The sequence below is a fragment of the Atractosteus spatula genome, chromosome 20 (assembly GCF_055471065.1).
Source record: "Atractosteus spatula isolate fAtrSpa1 chromosome 20, fAtrSpa1.hap1, whole genome shotgun sequence".
In the NCBI taxonomy this organism is placed as follows: Eukaryota; Metazoa; Chordata; class Actinopteri; order Semionotiformes; family Lepisosteidae; genus Atractosteus; species Atractosteus spatula.
The window spans coordinates 15,608,672-15,627,108 of record NC_142725.1 but is presented as its reverse complement, the minus strand read 5'-3'; the positions used below and the strand labels follow the sequence as shown (position 1 = coordinate 15,627,108).

Here is an 18,437-nt window from a genome sequence, read left to right as displayed (position 1 = left end):
TACTGTGTCCACATCTGGACATGTGGGCGATAAGACGTCCCTAGAACGTCGTCTCTAGAAAAACCTGGAGACTTTTCACCTGTTCTACTGTGGAAGAGCACTGAGCATGAGTCAGGGATTTGAACCTGTCTGGGGTCTTTGGTTTCAGTGCAGAGAAGGTGGTTTGCCTCTTGAAGAAAATTGAGTCATTTTTGCTTTCTAAATGCAGTGGATGCTTTTGTGTCTATTTTTCTTATTCCACCAAAACATGCATCAAGACAGCTTTACAGTTTGTGAGTGTATCACTCAGGTCAGGGCTGATGAGCACACTGCCTTTACTGTATGTCATACAGCATACTACTGTAATCATCCTTTTAATTTAGTAAATTGATTAATTGCAAGAGCAGGATTGCAATGAAGGTGCAGGTTGCACTAAATGCAAACAAATGGAGTGTGTATGTTGAATGCTGCTTTACCATAGACTGGGTTAGAAAGCACAGAGCCTACTCAGGAGTTCAGCTTTCAGTTCCCAGAACTGGGTGACACACACACACACACGCCTGACGAACCAAATAAAGAAGCATGCAAATGCACTGCTACATAAACCTGTGTATTTATGAAAAGGCCTCAAAGCATGCTTTTTACTTCATTCTGGCTGACAATAGCCAGGCTGGATGCATAAAAGTAGACATCCGTACAGTGAAATTGGTATCTGTTAATCCAGATCTGCACACCTGATGCTCAAAGCTTGCTGTGAATCAATGACTAAACGGCCTCTCCTGTTCTATGTTACAGTACATTAGCCGAATAGGAACTGTGCACAGGATCACTGACCGGGGGGATGTCAGAGTCCAGTACAGCAATAACATCCGCTGGACTTTTCACCCAGGGGCGCTCACCAAGGTAGGGAGATAAGAAGGAAAGAGAAGCTTCAGTTCAGGGGAGGTAAAGCTCCCAAGTTCAAAGCAGTCCTTGCCCATGGAGATGTAGCATTTGTGAAGTTCCAGCATTCCTGGAACTTGGTGACATGAACTGGGAAAGTGCATCAATCATGCATTAGGATGCCAGAGGCGAATTTCACCCTAAGTGACTACTTTATTTTGCTCTTAATTTCTCTTGTATTCATGCGATTGAGTCGAAGTAGTGGCTGAATTTTGATTTGTTGGTCTTGTTTGCTTATGGGTTGTGTTTTGCTTGCTTTGGAGAGTTAAAAAATCTTTACCATCGAGGTGGTCGATGTTGTATGTTTTTTTTTCCAGTGTCATGGATGTCCCTAGGAGATGCAAAGAAAAGACTCTGTAGTGCCGAGAATGTGCTTCGTTTTTAAAATTTGAAGTTAATGTGTACCTCCGTCCCTAACAGGGAATTCGTTTAAAGGATGAAAAAGGGTAAAGATGTCTGGTCCTCCTGGGCGCGTTTAATGTGGTAAAGTGATGCTGCCTTAATTGTTCTCGTATAGTTAAGCGTTTTAAAAAAGTACCCAGAAGCACAGCAACAAAGCAGCACCCAGACGCGCTTATAAAGGCAGCTACTTCAAATGAAGTGGTGCCATTAAGTGTAATTAGGAGCAGGAGGCCCGTGGTGACGAGATGGAAATGAGAGGGGCTTTGGCAGCCAGGCCCCTGGCGACGGCGGGCTGAGAGGGAGGGTCTGTCTGCGGGGCCCCGACCCTGACAGGCCCCTTGGGGGTGCGCGTGGTTCCCCAGTGCCAACCAAGAGAGGATGGCGTCCCCCGCTCTGATTTCACATGGTGTTTCCTCAAGGCTGCCCTCAAAAATTACCTCTACGCGAATCTACACCTACACCCCGACCCAGTCTCAACACAACCTGTACGTTGTGAGATTCACAAAGCTGATATTTACTGTATGGTAGGGTTGCCGTTCGGGAACTGCTTGTAACCAAGGCCAGTGCACAGCATTGCATAACCTAGGTTCATGAGCACAAAACCTAGACTTCTGAGCAGTGAAAAAAAATTATATGGTCTGATGGGTCGCCTTTTACTCTTTTTCCACTGTGCATCTGGACGGGCTTATGTTTGGACAAAGCCAAAGTAAGCCAGGAGTCACTGGGTCTGATTATTGCTCTGTGTAGTAGAATTACAGCCAAGGAATACAATGTCATTTCAGGCATCCAGGTGCACCCTATGACACAAACATTGTTTCCTCAAGATGTTCCCATATTCCAAGGCAATAACACCCCCACATACACTTCTAAACACTTCTTCTGGTTTCATGAACACGAGAACAAAGTCAAACATGGCCTCCCCCAGTCACCAGATCTAAACATTATTGAACCTTTATGTAAAGTTTTGGAACGTAGAGTGTGGAGTTAGATTTCCACCTCCTTCGTCTCTCTGGGAACTGGAGGCTTTCCTTCTTGAGGAATGGTCCAGTATCCCAATGGAAACAGTTTAAAACTTGTATAACAGTATTCCAAGAATGATTGAGGCTGTTCAGCAACCCAACTCCTTATTAGTTAATAAATATTCATATATTGCTTGGTGTTTCCATTATTTTGTCCATCTCCTTCATATACATGGATGATACATAGGTAGGACATCCACAGAAGAAAATGGTGCTTTATAGAAGCAGATGTTGGTTACAGCTGGAAGAATTCTTGCCCAAATTACACATTTCAAAATAACAGGCTGTCTGGTGGTTAAACTTGACTTAAAGAGTCCAACTTCTTTAAAAGAGAGTAACATGAAACTTTTAAAGTAGCCTTTCCTGCTTACGATACATATATGAAATATATAAAAAAATTGAATTCTCCATCAAGTCAGCCAAGAAAGAAAGAGATATTAATAGCAAGACTGTTTGGAGCCTAAAAGACTAATCCGCCTATGCTGGTATTGCACAGAAGCCAGACAGACATTTTAAAGAACTTTTATTTTAGGAATGTGCAAAAAAAATCTACATCAGCAGAACTATTATCTTTTTCCGTGTTGTTGTCATTTGCAGTTTTCCACTTAATCACGTCAATAATATCACCACACAAACAGATTATGGGTTAGTGCTGTGTATTCCACTACCACATTGTTATTTATTTTCATTCTCTGTAGTCATCTGAGAATTAAAAGGACCTCAAAGGACTTAAAAAGGCATGTTTGTGTGTGTGTGGGTGTGGTGCGTGTCTATGTTTGTGGCAGTCTGCCCTGTGATGTCAGGCGTCCCCTCCAGGGTGTAGCCTGCCTCGCTCCTGTTGCTTGCTAGGCTCCGTCTCCTCCCCACCCTGAACTGGAAGAGGCCATTAGAAGATGGATGGATGGGTTGGGATGGGAACTCATGGCTTGCGGTGGCAAACTGGACTGTTCTCTGCCTCCTTTTGTACGTAAAGGCTGTGCTAAAACCCCTGCTTCTGCCCAGGTGCACACTTTCGGGGTGGGAGACCTGGTGCGCGTGCTGGACGACATGGACAGCGTCAAGCGGCTCCAGGCTGGCCACGGCGAGTGGACGGACAGCATGGCGCCTGTGAGTGGACCCCGTGCTTCCGAGGACAAAAATCCCCAGAGACAGATCGTTACCCGTCCTCCTCGAACCCAAGACCTTCAGAGTTAATTCTCAAGCTTCCTTAGCTTTTCATTCTGACTATCCCAGCTTTATGAGAGTTGTAGGCGTTGGTTTGAGGAATGAGGTGGGAGGTGGTTTTAAAGCGGGTTTGCTAGTTGCGTTGCGCCACCGGGTGTTGACTTCCTGTGCCTCCTTCGCAGGCGCTGGGGCAGATGGGCAAAGTGCTGAAGGTGTACGCGGACGGTGACCTGAGGGTGGCTTTCGGAGGGCAGACCTGGACCTTCAACCCTGCGTGCCTCACCTCCCAGCCCGTGGAGGTGGACGCCAACCTCATGACCACCGAGAACCCCAACGAATCCGGAAGTAAGGACGTGGGGACGGTTCTCGGGCAGACAGCCTCCAGGCGTTGCTGTCTCTCCTTGTCCAGCCGGCCTCCTGCATGCTCCTCCTGCCTTCCCGTTTCTCCTCTCTCTCTCGTCACGCTTCTCCATTCAGGCTCACGTTAAGGATGACACCATCCTTGGAAACACACGCTCGCAGAAGGATGGCTCTGAGCTTCTAGCCTGCACTGGGTTTCTAAAAAAGCCTTTTCCGTCTCTGCGTTCAAAAGTTTTATAACGTTCTGCCGCATGTTGGAAATGCATTGTAAAACGGGGTAAATAGGAACACAACTCTTTTGAATTTTTTGTTTTTCCTGCATGAAGTCAAGATCTTTCCTGCAACTGTTGTAATTTGTCATGTAACCACAGTCCTCCGTGCTGCACCATGTCACTGTCTTCATGTTTTCAGAAGAGCTGGCTGTGTTTTTAGGTCGTATCGCAGAAAAGTGTGCTTCCAAGTGTGTGTGTTGACCATAAACCTATGCATTTTGGGGCTGGTATTCAATTCACTATTGCTGTTCATTCTATGTGTTGCCTGAGTGAAATTCTCTAACTTCATGCTGCTTTTGCCTTCTCTGTACACACAGCGTTCGTTGCCGGGGGGACTTCTGGCGTGCCAGCGAGGGGAATTGTGATTAATTCCTCTATTGTGCTTTTTGGGTGTGGCACAGACATTGCAAATGCTCTGCTTTTGTGTTAAACTGTGCCTATTCATGGAGTAGATAAAAAGAGGGTTTGCAAAAGAATGCCGTCAATTTCTCTGCTGTATTTTTTTTTTTAGCCTCCGGAGCTTCTTCAATTAATACCTTTTAGCGTTCAGAGCCCCTGTGAAGGGTCTCTCACTGTCCTGTGCTCGGTCTCCCGCCCACTCCCCCACCCCCACTGCAGGCACCGTCATCTCTGTGCTGGAGAAGCTGCTGTCCCAGTCCACCGAGCTGGACCACCCCGGGCGGCTGGTCATTGAGGCGGCACATGGCAGCGCCAGCAAAGTCCGAGACCTGGTGCAGAAGTACCCAGACAAAGTGAGCGCCGCCTTTTTTTTTTCCCCTTTCGTCACGGGGCTTGGTTTGCATGATAAGTGTAGGGACTCTTATCATGTACATCTTTCAGGATGATAATGTATTCTCCAACATGTTTTTTTCTTATGATATCTTAATGTTATATGATCTGCTGGATTCAAAACACTGAGGACGACAGTTGGATCTAGTCCCCAGATCTACAGTAGGACTCCATCGCAATGCAAGGCACACCAGAGACTGGAGCTGTGCATAACCCTGTCCTGTGCATTTCTGTGTCCTGCACAGGTGGACATCAAGAATCAAGGCAAGACGGCTCTGCAGGTGGCTGCCCATCAGGGGCACGTGGAGGTGGTGAAAGTCCTGCTTCAGGCCAACAGCAGCATTGAGGTCAAGGACGAGGATGGGGACACAGCACTGCACTACACAGCCTTTGGGTGAGGCTGGCGTTCAGACAGGGCTGTGTGTAGAGTCTGTGGCTGGTGTTTCACATGCTACACATACCTTTTAATTTATGGGCAATCCACTTAGCAGTCCATTGTCTTTTTAATTATTGATAGTGCCTTCAGCCAAACCGATCAACCAGGACTAGCGGTCTTATCAATTATAGTGTGGCATGTGACAGGTGTCGAAATTGTCAGGTGTGGTCTCTATCCTTGTCTCTTTTTTCAGCATGTGAGCAAAGATAGTTCTCTCTCCCCCCTCCCTGCTGCAGTACCTGTTGAAACCAAGGTGTTTTTTTTATAAACTGCTCTCCCCCTCCTGTGTTTTATCAGATTTTTTTTTTGTGACTGCCTCCCCGTTTCTCAGGAACCAAGCAGAGACTGCGCGGCTACTGCTAAGCAAAGGTGCCGGCGTGAACCTGCTGAACAACTCCATGTGCACAGCCCTGCACATCGCGGTCAACAAGGGCTTCACAGAGGTAGTGAGGGTGCTGTCGGAGCACAACGCGGATGTCAACCTGCAGGTGAGGGCTTCCCATTGAGCACTGACCCCGAGTGGGCGACCTGCCTCCACTGCCAAGTGAAAACATCCTGTTTGATTTTCAGCTAACAGCACCCTTGCCCAGAAGAGTCTAAAGCTTTCTAATTGAGGGATTTCCGTCCTCCTGTTTTTCACTGCTTTGAAACATTCTACATTTTTTCCTTCTCTTCCTTCAGTTATGTAACTGGACTGGGCTTTCCTGTGTATCTGAACTTATATATGTGCCCGTGGTTGTGTCTTTTCACCAGTCCTCGAATGAGATTTCCGACACAGGACACAGGACAGAGATGTGCTAGATGTGTGTGTATAATCACAACAGTGGTATAGCAGATAATCATTGTCAGTAGTGATTAAAGAAACATCCCTGGCCAATGGATAACTTTTCTAAATTGGGATATAGTGGAGACATAAAGACTGCCAATTGTATTTGAAAGAAAGGTACATTGATGCAAATAAACTCTGACAATGGGGTGCACGACATATCCCTTTTCATTCTTGGGCTGTAATGACCTTATTTTTGTCACTAGTTTTAATGGAAAACCTAGGACAGACAAAGATCCAGTTACACAACCATCTGTAATCTCTACCCCCTTTCTGCCTGACTAACAATAAAATGCTTTGGTTTCTGTTCCGGTTTTTAAATGCACTTTGGGGAACCTTGCAAGGCCATTAGGAATAGTCAAAACAATGTATAAGAAGAAAGAAATGGGAAATGAACATTTTAATTAATAGTGCTGTGTGCTTTGTCAATAAGAATTTAAACAGAATTGTGTAAACTGAACTTTGGAGGTTGCCCAGAAACAGAGGGCAACTTCTAACCCTTTTCCACAGTGTCTCTGTTCTGACTCTTACTTTCCCTTACTGTAGGTGAAAGTGGAGTTGTTGGTTATTTGTGTTCATTTTAAAAATTAACAGTGGCATTCTGTGCAATGATAACGGTCTTCCTTGTGCTGTAATGTTTAATCTGGGGATCCTTGTCAGGATGTGACAAATGGTCAAGATCCGGTCTCCTCTTCTGCCTCTGCACACAGGACTCGTACGGGGACACCCCTCTGCACGACGCCATCGCCAAGGACTTCAGGAACATCATCGAGATCCTGACGGAAGTGCCCACCATCGACTTCACCCAGCAGAACACCCGCGGCTTCAACCTGCTGCACCACGCGGCTCTGAAGGGCAACAAGCTGTGAGTACCTGCGAGCAGCCCTGTGATCGCCAGGGTCAGCACGTCTTCTGTGTCCAGGGGGGCAGAGTGCCACAGGCCTGGTCAGCACGTGCCAACTCGGACACCCGCCACTCCCAATGCAGGACATCAGGTCCGACGCTCGTTTTTTTTTTTTAATTAAGAAACACTGATGATCACGAACTTCTTTTGAAGTTATAGATGGTAAGAATCAACAGGAAATGATCATGAAGAATGTCTCCTTTACGGTTAAGATCGCTACAAGTAAGGCTGTTGCAGTTTTTGTCCCTGTCTCTCCGGCTGTAGTTGTAGTCCGCTGACGACTCACTTCTTCTGCAAAGTGTGTTTGAAAGCATGCTCAGTCACTAATGGAGCTGAAGCAGCCATTTCTGGTTAAAGACGTGCATACCCAAATACATAATCATATTTACGGTAGTAGTGATCTAAGTGCGAGATTATTTACATTGTAGTAGGCATTGCTGTGGCAACGGCCCATTCACTTACTAACAGCGATAACTTTCGTCTCCGTTATAATATTTTCAGGCAGAGTAAATGTAAGGTTCTTTAATTCACTGAAATCAGGCTTCTCCCAGCTGAGCACCTCCTCGAAGAATGATGCTGAGAAAACAGCCAGGGTATGTTATGTAGAAGCACAATAACTGTAGTATATGACTGATAGTGAGGTGCCTTCTGATGATCCTCAAAGGCATAGATCAGGTCAGTTCATTCGACCTCTTCAGAATCAACAGGAAAGCACAAGCCAGAGGGCACAGATGGATATGTAAGGGTAGGTGCTTTTAAAACTGATAACTAGAGTCATTCAGTGAGTTGTGTTGAGGCGGATAAACTACCCAGCCATTTTGTAGAAGCCCAAACATACCCTGTCTTTGTGCAAGAAACAGCTGGACAAAAGTATTGGATCAAGGAGCTACTACCAAAAGCACTAGTTGGACTGAATTTCCCCCTTTTCTTTGTAATAACAAGAGATGTGTTGCGTCAGTTCTATAAAAACAAGCTGTTGATTAAACTCTTTGGTGACCTGGAGGCCTTAAGACATTTCTATGTGTCACCAATTTCTTCTGTACATTAAAATATTCCACCTGTAAACACTTACGTTTTTGTTAGTTCTGTAATAAGCCTCAGACTTGTCGCTGAATTGTAAATGAGAAGCACATTTGTGCTTTCAGGGGAATGAGCAGAAAGCTGTGGGAAGCGATGTAAAGCTACTGTTTTTAATTTAAACCAATAACACCCCGAGCCTGTGGGTGTCTGATAATAATTTTGATTCTCAGACACAATTTGGCAGTGACTGCTGAGGAGATCAGTGGAAGTTCCTGCTTAACCCCATCAGAGTCACTGATCAAGTCATTACCTAAAATATAGGCTTCAAAAAACTTAAGAAGACTTTTGCGCTATGACTGTCGACTGCATGTTGTTGATTACATTTTAGGATGATAAAATGAATTGTTGGTCTTTTTCCTTTCTGAAGTTTAGCAAAGGTCTGAGCAGAGTCAAGTTACAGCACATGTCTACTTCCCAGAAGTTTTACCCTAAATGTAAAAATCTCCTTCTGAAGGGTTTTTAATGTCAATCACAGCATCTGCCACAAAAGGCAAGGGTCTGAGACAGGGGAAGAGATTGGCACAGAGGGTCAGTTGAATGAGCCAGGAGCCCCATCTGTGTAACAAGAGGCTTTAAATCTGCATTTTCGCTGCAGTTATTTTCATCCTTGTGCCCGGAAGAATGCATTTGATTGTGCGGGCAGTTCTTACACAAATGCACAGTGTCCCCGGGTACATGTCTTATGTTCTGCATTTAAGCAGCGAATAGGCATCATACTGTAGCTGACAGTAACTGAAAAGATGTTATTTTTTAATATTTACTTTCACACTTTCAACTTTTTGTTTTCTAGCATTTTTGTGCCATTTGTTCCATTCTGAAATTTTTCTCTTCGCAAATAATCCTTTTATTTCTGATTCCTTTGGCATGCTTCTCTTAACCTATCAGTCATGGGCCTTTCTGTTTTCTGTGTTTCCCTATGTCATCGTCTAGGAAGTGTGAAAGACCCAAGTACTCTGAATTGCCAGTACTGGTCAGAAGAATAGTGAAAAGAATATTTACAGAAAAAAAATAGTAGTAAAACTTATAGGATTAGGATGGGAGATAGGATTAGGGGTAAATTTGAAACTAGATTTAGAACTCAGGTTAGAATTAAGAATATGGTGAGACAGATAAATAAATCACTGTTCTGATACATCAAATTAAACTGTCAGTGTACTGATACTGGCCAGGCTTGATCAAATCCATTCAGATTTTTCAAAGTCAATGCTGAGCTAAACAAGTGTGCTTCCTTTCTGAACTGGAAGGCTCTCACAATGCAGTCTGGCTTTCCTGCGAGCTGCACTGCTGGATTAATAACCGTGATTTCCCGCAATGTGAAATGGAAGTGGGAAGGCGAGTTATTTCCCAGGTGACTGGGAGAGAGCTGAATCCTGTTAGTTTGTTACAGATAATGTACAGCAGAGCTCATGCGGGTTAGAGGCGTTCTTTCGAAGTCCCTCTTGGGGAGAGAGGGGAGAGGAGTGGGAGCAGAAAGGGCATTGAGAATCTGTCAGCCAGCAAGGTGAATGTGAAAGGCTCCATCACCCCCTGCCTTTACGCCGTTAACCCTTTAAATTGTCACAACGTAGTGCACTGCAAGTTGAACAGTATAGGATCCCCAGTAGGTTAAATGGAGTTGAATTTCCACATTCATTCAGTGCTGCTTACAGCTTGTGCAAAACCTCCCTATTTAAAAACAAGAAACAGTGCTTTACCAGGTCCTGCAGTTTTATGGCAGTGTTGCAAACACAACAGGTCCTTATACAGCTGAAACGAACGTCTGTATTGATATTGGCGACTTGCTGTTGCTGTCAGGCTTGAGTGCTGTGAAGCCATGTATTGTGAAGGTGAAATTCTGTTGCTTTTTTTTATATCAGTGTAAAATAGATGCAAATCATTTACCTGCAGTGATCCATTTTTGAACATATAAAATGCACAGAGGGGAGCGTCTCATTACTGTTAATTTATTTGCCATATTTGAACAAAGCACATTACATTTACATTTGTACCCATTTATACATCTGGGTGTTTTACTGGAGCAATTCAGGTGAACTACCTTGCTCAGGGGGACAACAGCAGTGGGATCTGACCTCACAGCCTTCTACTTTCAAATCCAGAGCCCTAACCACTGCTGCAGTGTTTTGATTCAATGGGTCACTTGATTTTAGTGATTATGAATATAATAGGCTATATCACCCCTCTCCACGCATCTTTACTTATTGAATACTGGACTCGAGGCTCTAAAGCCAGCAACACCTGGTGGGCTTTGGAACAGGAACCTTTTAGATTTATTCAACTGCCCCTTAAATGCATAAGTACATGCTGCCATTAGTGTCTTCGTTTTGGTTTCTTCGTTTGCTCAAGATTGATGATCTGGTATGATGAAATAGGCTTTGAAACTCTGAGCTGGCCAAAGGTTGTTTTTTGTCGAGATAAAAACAGTGCAAAGGACCTGCCCCCAAGGACGCAGTATTGTTTAAAATGCAGAGCACAGTGTGTGCCTCAATGAGTCTGCTTGTTGACAAGCTCAGGGAGTTACATACTGTAGTGGTGGGCAACAAAAAATAGGAAAAGGTGAGATATTGGATTTTTCCCCGTGTTTCAAAACATAGGAGTATCTGGATTGGCCTGCTTGAGCTGTTTGTTATTCGTCTCTTTTTCCCGTTAGCTACAGTACAGTATACAATCCTTGACCCCAGGAGCTGCATGCTAAGACCGTCGTGAATCCATTTTCTCAGAAAAACCTACTGGATGTGCTGCAGAAGTATCCCTTGAGCCCGGCGCAGGGCTGGTGTCTCGCTCAAAGCCGAAACACAGTAAACAACCCTGCTACAAAAGAGACCTTTTCCCACTTCTCGTCGGCTGGCTAAATTTAATTTCACAGCACATTAAGCTCACAGTGTGCAAGTCGGCCTTGTTTTATGGTCATCTTGGTTAAAATATTAATGAGGGAATGCTGCGAACAGAAAATGAATTAGGCTAGATTATTATAAAAGCCTGTTGTAATTGTTCACACCTGTTGCAGAGTTCACTTTCTCCAGCTTCTTAACCCAGCTAATCTCCGTAGAAGGACATTAAGTGCTGCAGCAGGTCAAGAGGAAAAAGAGACCACAAAGGTGGTGCAGATTGATGTGGATTATAACCAGTGGAGAATGGTGAAGCTTTTTCTTTCATGATCCTGGGAGGTTCCGTCTTTTATATTAAGGCAGATTGACGTGTGTAAGATCCTTTAATACCGTTTCAACACTGTGTCTAGGTCAACTCATGATTCAGCTGTTTGGCAGTGTACAGTCTTTAATCACACTGAGCCCGCCTAATAAAATTTGTTCCCATACGATGTGTGTGTTGCTTTTTTTAGTTTTATTTAATTTCCTCCACCGGACGTCATTTTTAATTCTGCTGATGGCTGTATGCTGGAAGAGGCCTAGTGGAAATTAAAAGGAAAGCCTAAATTAAATTAAACCTTTGCCCCCACTTCACAGTCAAAAATAACAAGCAAAGCACTTCAGAGAGACCAGGGGGTTCTTGTTTCTGCCTGGTACAAGCCTGCTGTGATGTACTGGATTTAAATTGTGATTGGGTCCAAGGACATTCTAATGGTATGGTGCTCAGCCCTTCTGTCTCACAATCCCAGGTTTCTGGGGTCAGGTTAAGCCTTGATCTTTTGTGTGTAGATCTTTATTTGTGTATGCTTTTCCCCATTACATCCCACCTCTCTGAAACAAGGTTGCAATGGCTATTCTGAACTTGCTGCTTTTTTCTCCCGTCTGCAGTAGACCAGTGCCCTGTCCTGATGTCAGTCCTGTAATGCTTGTAGTCTACCCTTCTAGGATAGACTGCAGTTTACCTCAGATCCTCACTAGGACCGGCAATCTGTGATAAAACCTGAACTGGAATTTAAACTGCCGGGCAGTGATGTTTTTACAGTATTTGTCATTAGCCTCTCAGGACTGTCGAGCAGTATCACTGTCCCCTTTTTCAGTAGAGTCGGTCTGTAAATGTCTGTCACATGCCTGTAAAGGATTTTCCTGCAGCGGCTCTCTTTAAAAAATGACAGGTGTTCGCACATTCTCAAGCTGGCAAGGACCCCCCTGTTCTCCGTTTTAAATACACTTCCACCAGAGAAACACGAACTAGAGGGTGACTATGTTGGAGAAAACGATGAGGAAGTGCATCTAAAACTGAAAACAGGAGGCATTTTCTTTCCTTAAGAGGTTGTGGGAGTGTGGACCAGGCTAGCTGATACCCTGGCGTGTTTCAAGAGCTCCTCATATCAATTAACTAATAACTACCCAACAGGCCATAACAGCCTCCTTCTGCTGGCCAGCTGTCTCGCGTTCTTCCCAGTGCTGGATTTCCCATGAGGCAGTGCAGGCACAGTGCCTAGGCCCTCCTAAATTTTTTGGGCCTACGATGGAGGGAAACACTAGTGACTAACGAAAAATGGGCTGAAACAACATGCTTGCGATCAAATGCAAATAGGTGCTCCAAAACAATAATCCTACGCTCTCTAGCGGCTGTTCAGGAAACTGGAAGTATCGAAGTGATGGGCGCTCGACTCGCTCCATCAATCACGTGGTTCAGCATTAGAATAGTGCAAGAAATTGTATAGGGCTGATAAAGTGATCTTATCTTATTACAGTAGTTTAAAGTGCAGCATAACAATCGACGTAATTCAGTTGGCGTTTTTTGCACATTTCGGAGTGAAAGGGCCTAGGGCCTAAGGACGCCAAAGTCCGGCCCTGGTTCTCCCCCGCTCTGCCTGACTGTGCCATGTCTGTGTGCGTGCCCTGCGCAGGGCGACGGAGAAGATCCTGGCCCGCGCCCGGCAGTTAGTGGACGTGAAGAAGGACGATGGCTTCTCTGCGCTCCACCTCGCTGCCCTCAACAACCACAGGGACGTGGCGGAGATCCTGCTCAAGGAGGTGAGTGCAGAAACGTCGCCCTCTCGCCATCGGTGCAGCAGCAGCACCCAGTTCAAACAAAGCCGTTTGAAATTTCGATAGAGGGTTGAGGAAAACACACTGACGTGTTCAAAACTGCTCAAATCCCACAAACCTAAAATATAGCACACTAACAATATGGATTCCTACTTTCTTTACTTTCCCTGCTAGGGTTCAATGGGTTGCCGTGGAAACAAAAAGGAATACGTGATGTAACCTCATTTCAAGTTATGATGATCAGTGAAATCTTAAAACATCTGTCTTGCGATTGTGTTTTACTCAAGAGACGCAAAACAGGACACAATAACTCTTATAAAACTCTTATGGCTTCTCAGAAGCCAGCAAGAACCAAACACAGAGGGAGGATTTTGGGAAGAAGCTTTGTGTAGGTGGGAGCACAGCCACAGAGGGCCCGTGCAGCTCTTTGTACTCCTGTGTTTTTTCTATCCTGTGAGAAAAGCGTCAGCAAAACAGGGCTCCTGTCTGCAGAATAGCTAAACTAGCATTATCAATAACAGCACAGTTAAAGGCCAGAAAGTTTGCACCTGTTTGGAATTAACAGATTTGCTTTTCCCCACCCCCCCGCCCCCTTCTTGTGACATAACAGTTTCCACTGTGCTGCCTCTGATCTCTGAGCCCCGGATTGCGCAACAGTGGAAACTCCAGCGTGAGAGAGAGCATATGACTGTGCCGTCAGATAGGCTGGGACCTCACAAAGGCAGAATTGCTCCAATACCCGTCTGTTGGACATTTTTCGATCTCTAAAACCCTAGATACGTTCATCATCGTTATTTTTAAAGATTGTACATCAGTGCTGCGTGCTACAGTACTAACATATTGCCTAGTGAACTTGAGGTCCGTTTGTTTGAAACTCTTAGGATCAGCAGGCAGAGTTTGTTTCCTGGGCTCTGTCCTTCTTGATTATCTTTATTCAGTGATCTTTTATTACTTCACTGGAGTCGCATAACGTCAAAAATTCTGAACATCCAGAACAAAAAATGAACCCATTGTTACTTCAGAAAACATTCTGTCATGTCAGGGGGTGCCACTTGAATCATTCTGTCCCTGAGCAAGTTTAAAATGGCCTTTTTGTCTGGCACCTACCTTTTTGAAGCAGTAAATACTAGATTGCAGAATGAAGAAAAAATTGAAATGATTAGCATTATGACATCATCAGGCAAATGGCTTCCACTGACCTGGGATCCCCAGAGCTTCAGTTTCCCCACTGGAGGTTTTTTTCCCTCTATTACTGTACAGAGCACATGGTCTACACTGTATTGCTAACGGATACATAATGCTGTAAAGCTCTCTATGGCAAAGCAAATGAAACTGATTGATTTGATTGACTGAAATGACTTCACAAACCTAGAAATTGGCACGTTTGCCTTGAGAGTTTGTAGCCGGGGGGTTGTGCCGTGTGCGCCTCTGCGGGCGGGGATGCCCGGTCTGCGGGAGGCGGGGTGATTTCTCTCCCGCCGCCCCCTGCAGGGCCGCTGCGACGTCAACATCCGGAACAACAGGAACCAGACGCCGCTGCAGCTGGCGGTGACGCAGGGCCACGCCGAGATGGTGCAGCTGCTGGTGACGGAGGGGGCGGACGTCAACGCGGAGGACGAGGACGGGGACACGGCCATGCACATCGCCCTCAGCCGGCAGCAGCTCGCCGCCACTGTGGCCGCCTCTGAGGGCGAGGGCTCCTCCCTCTACGCCAGGGTAGGTACCTGGGCACCAGCCCCCCCGCAGCACTCCTCAGCCGCCCTCGAGATGCCAGTCAAAGACACTTAAATGACTGTCTTTCAAGATCACTGCAGCCATGAGCTTCCAGGGCCCTGGTGTAAGGTCTAGCAGTCTTGCCAGGAAGCACTTGCCTTGCTTGAAAATGACCCTGTAGTATTGAAATAAGATCAGCCCAACGCAGATGATCACAGATTAGCTGCACGGGGATGGAAATTGCATTCTTTTATTGCCAGCCCCTGTGAGCTGGAGGAGATGCACGTTTGCATGTTTGCATGGTGACCTCTAGAAGTGCTTGTTGTTGAAATAAGTCAGCGTTTGCACCCCTCACTGTAGAGCGGATTTCATTCTGAACGATACCGTTCCACTGTATCGATACCAGACGTACAGAGAGCAGACTGGAGGTACAAAATAAACAGGAGAATTGAGGAGGCCATTTCAGAAAAGGTCTCAAGAGTTTATGCTGATGCGTTCTTTCCATTTACTAGCCTATGTGGGAAAGCAATAAAACCGTTAACAAAATGTTAAGATATATAGCTAAGGAATAACATTTAATTTAAAAATGTCATGTTAAAAGGTTTCTGGTTTTTGGATGAGGTCCTCATATCAGTTTATTAGTAGTACTTAAACAAGACAGACAGGTTAAGTAGCCTCCTCTCATTTGTACGATTTATGTATGTTTTATGTTCTTATCCCAAATCACACACCATTTTGCACCAGAAGGAAGGGTTGTGCACTATTAAGGGTGTGACATGCAAACGTTGAGCTGTTGGGCACATGTGCCCAGGACAGATCTGTGAGACATCCATCACCTTTTTGATTAGAGGCACACAGGTACTGTACTTGTGCTAAGCTGTGTGAAATCCCATTAAAGTAAAGTACCTCTTTTTGACAGGAACTTTAAGAAATTGGATTGCGCTATGGTTGCCAGAGCTTACTGAGCACACACTGCTGTTGGCGTGATTAATGTACATTTGGCTGAATCGCTTGTTCTCCGATTCCCTTACTCATGGTACTGTGTATTACTGTAAGAATGCCATGATGTAAAGTTATTATAGATTACTGGCATGGCAGTGTTGAATCCCATTCCAGTATCTTATTATAGCTCATGAAGTTCTTCCTCTGCTGGTCATTAAAATAAATGAAATGTAGATCTCATCTGAGATAATATAAACTTAGAGTGTTTTTGTCGTTCAGTATATTTTTTGTCTCCTTGTTTTGGTTATAGTACGTATGTAATGATACAGTGTATACAAACAGAAATCCTGAGTACTTCCAGTCTCTAAACAATATTTTCTCCTGCATCAAAGGTACCTGATTGTACCAGCCCAACAGAGATGGCTAGACTATCTTACTGTCTAACTTGAGCTACTGTCGATCGTAAAGACTGCCATGAGAGTATTTATCTCTGGGAGCATCTTGGCGTAGTGGGTGATCCTTGGGACTCGAGACTGACTCATGGTTTTGGGTTGGATTCCCAGCTGCAGGCACTGCTGCTGCTCCTTCAGCAAGGTTCCTATTCCAGTAAAGTCAGCCACCCCAGCTGTTGAGGTGGGGAGCAGCATTGCTGGGGGGGGTAGTCCCATGCTCCCTAGTCTGAGCTCTACAGAAAGCAGGATGAGCTCTGGTCCAGTGAGCTGCCACACCTCAGCCCTGTCTCCTGAAGGCTTTGTTGTTTTGCCTACTCGAATCCTGCATGTGTTTCGGTCTTCAGCTGCACGGCTCCGGTTTACTGGGGAACTTGGAACTGAACGTGGGGGCTGCCATGGCCTGCTTCTTGGCACAGGAGGGCGCGGACATCAACTACGCCAACCACAAGGGCAAGCACCCCCTGGACCTGGTGACCGACGGCATGGTCGTCCAGCTCATTAAGAACTTCTCCGAGAAACACAGGTACCCGCTCCGCCCCCCTCTGCCCTTCTACAGTGCTGGACCAGCTCTTCCGCTTCTTGCCCCGTGAGGAATGAGAGCTCGTTCCCGCTGCTCCGGGAGCTCAAGGCGTGTCTTTGACCCTGCTGCCAGCTGCCAGCGCAGTCCCAGCAGTCCCCCCGGGAAGAAGCAGGATGACTCCGGCAAACGGAGACCTGTCTTTAGCCACTGCACTTGAAACTTGTGGCTGGCTGGGGAGTCAAAGGTTTCGGGGCTTCGATCGGATTAAAACAGATTTGATTTAATCTGACCCCTAATCTGGGAGCAGTTGGGCACATTATGGATTTTGTCTCTGCGAATCTCTGCTAGGAATTGTATGGACATTAAAGTCTTAGGTGATGCTCCGAAAGGACTCTTACGATTGTTCATTTTGAGTATTAAATCTTTAATGTTTTGTATCTACATTTTTGCCGTTCCCTCTACTGTGGTGCATTCTGAACCATTTAGAGCGTTCTGCATTATTGGGGACTTAATTTCGCATAACATAACATCACTTGACTTGGCGGGTTCTGTTTCCCAGATGAAAACGCTAAAACTCTGCTAATCACAAAACAGGGCAGGAGGTGCTCTGTTGGTGTGGTGTTCAGTTTTCACAACCATTGTAATTTAAATAATTCGGTAAAAAATTATCAATCCTATTTTCTGATGGCAGTGAATACATTTTTCTTTAATGGGATCTACTATTTTTACAATAGAGTCTGTTGAAAATGTTTCATTTCCTGTTTGACATCTGCTTTTCGATCTTGGATAAAAGTTTAATGTTTATTTTTCCCTGATTATTTGAAGTCTCTTTATGTAGTGTTAAAATTCAGGGTGTTCTTAAATGTTTTTTTATAATGGATGCAGTTGTGGCCATCGTTAGTCTTTCCTTAAGTGTGTGAAAAAGGATCATCAGTGCTCCCATGCTAAATGTGGCCAGTCCCGCCGAGAGAAAGAGGGTGACAGGCAGGGCAGTGATCGTGATCAGAGGAGCTGGGTGCCTCAGTGATGTGTCTGTCTCTTTGACACAACGCCCCCCGCAGGGATCAGCAGCTCCAGAGCCACAGCTGTGGGACTGGCGTGGGCAGCAGCAGCCTGCGGCGCGTCCACACCACGCCCAACACCATGACCAACCTGGCCATGCCCAGCTCCGCCGGGCCCAGCGAGTGCCTCATCTGCTCCGAGCTGGCTCTGCTCGTCCTCTTCTGCCCCTGCCAGCACAGCGTGGCCTGCGAAGGTGAGGCTGCCCCCCGTTCTCGTTCATTCCACCTTTCTCCTTCATTTGCATTCCTTTTTTCAGACCTCTCTCCCGTCCTGATGCAATTCTGGCGAGTCCTGCTTTTTTTTCCTGCAGGCTTTCTCACGAGAGCATTGAAACCAACTAGCCTCCCTTGTGCCTTTAAATTCTTTGGCCTAAATCTAGTCTGTGAGAGAGGACTTTACCTACTTTAAGCTTAGTCCTGAATGCACTGCTGCCTCCCAAAGAATTGTGGGAGCTTGATCTCATGGAATGAGCATGCAGGGCCAGGTGCAGATGATCACTCTGAAGGCTGATGATTGCAAGCTCTGAAGAGAAAGTGGGCTCGTTTTGGGGAGAGGACAGGAGCAATCATACCTGACAGGGCTCTGGGGGTTTAAATATTTATCCTGGAGTTTTATCATTGAAACAAAGTCAAAGACAATCATAGTTTTGCTCTCGC

General features: G+C 45.6%; 1 protein-coding gene across 3 annotated transcripts in view; it reads left to right on the top strand.

Annotated features, from left to right (window-relative positions):
• Positions 1-18,437, top strand: part of mib2 (MIB E3 ubiquitin protein ligase 2) — a 69,480-nt gene that overhangs the window by 46,942 nt on the left and 4,101 nt on the right. For 2 of the 3 annotated variants that reach the window (XM_088937886.1, XM_088937887.1), the window contains exons 7-17: positions 775-882; positions 3,345-3,449; positions 3,689-3,851; positions 4,757-4,890; positions 5,173-5,321; positions 5,695-5,851; positions 6,900-7,054; positions 12,951-13,077; positions 14,584-14,808; positions 16,544-16,722; positions 17,781-17,974. In XM_088937886.1, the coding sequence (XP_088794012.1) occupies positions 775-882; positions 3,345-3,449; positions 3,689-3,851; positions 4,757-4,890; positions 5,173-5,321; positions 5,695-5,851; positions 6,900-7,054; positions 12,951-13,077; positions 14,584-14,808; positions 16,544-16,722; positions 17,781-17,974 (1,696 nt within the window). The remainder of the gene's footprint in view (positions 1-774; positions 883-3,344; positions 3,450-3,688; positions 3,852-4,756; positions 4,891-5,172; positions 5,322-5,694; positions 5,852-6,899; positions 7,055-12,950; positions 13,078-14,583; positions 14,809-16,543; positions 16,723-17,780; positions 17,975-18,437) is intronic. The other variant, XM_088937888.1, reaches the window with a different exon arrangement.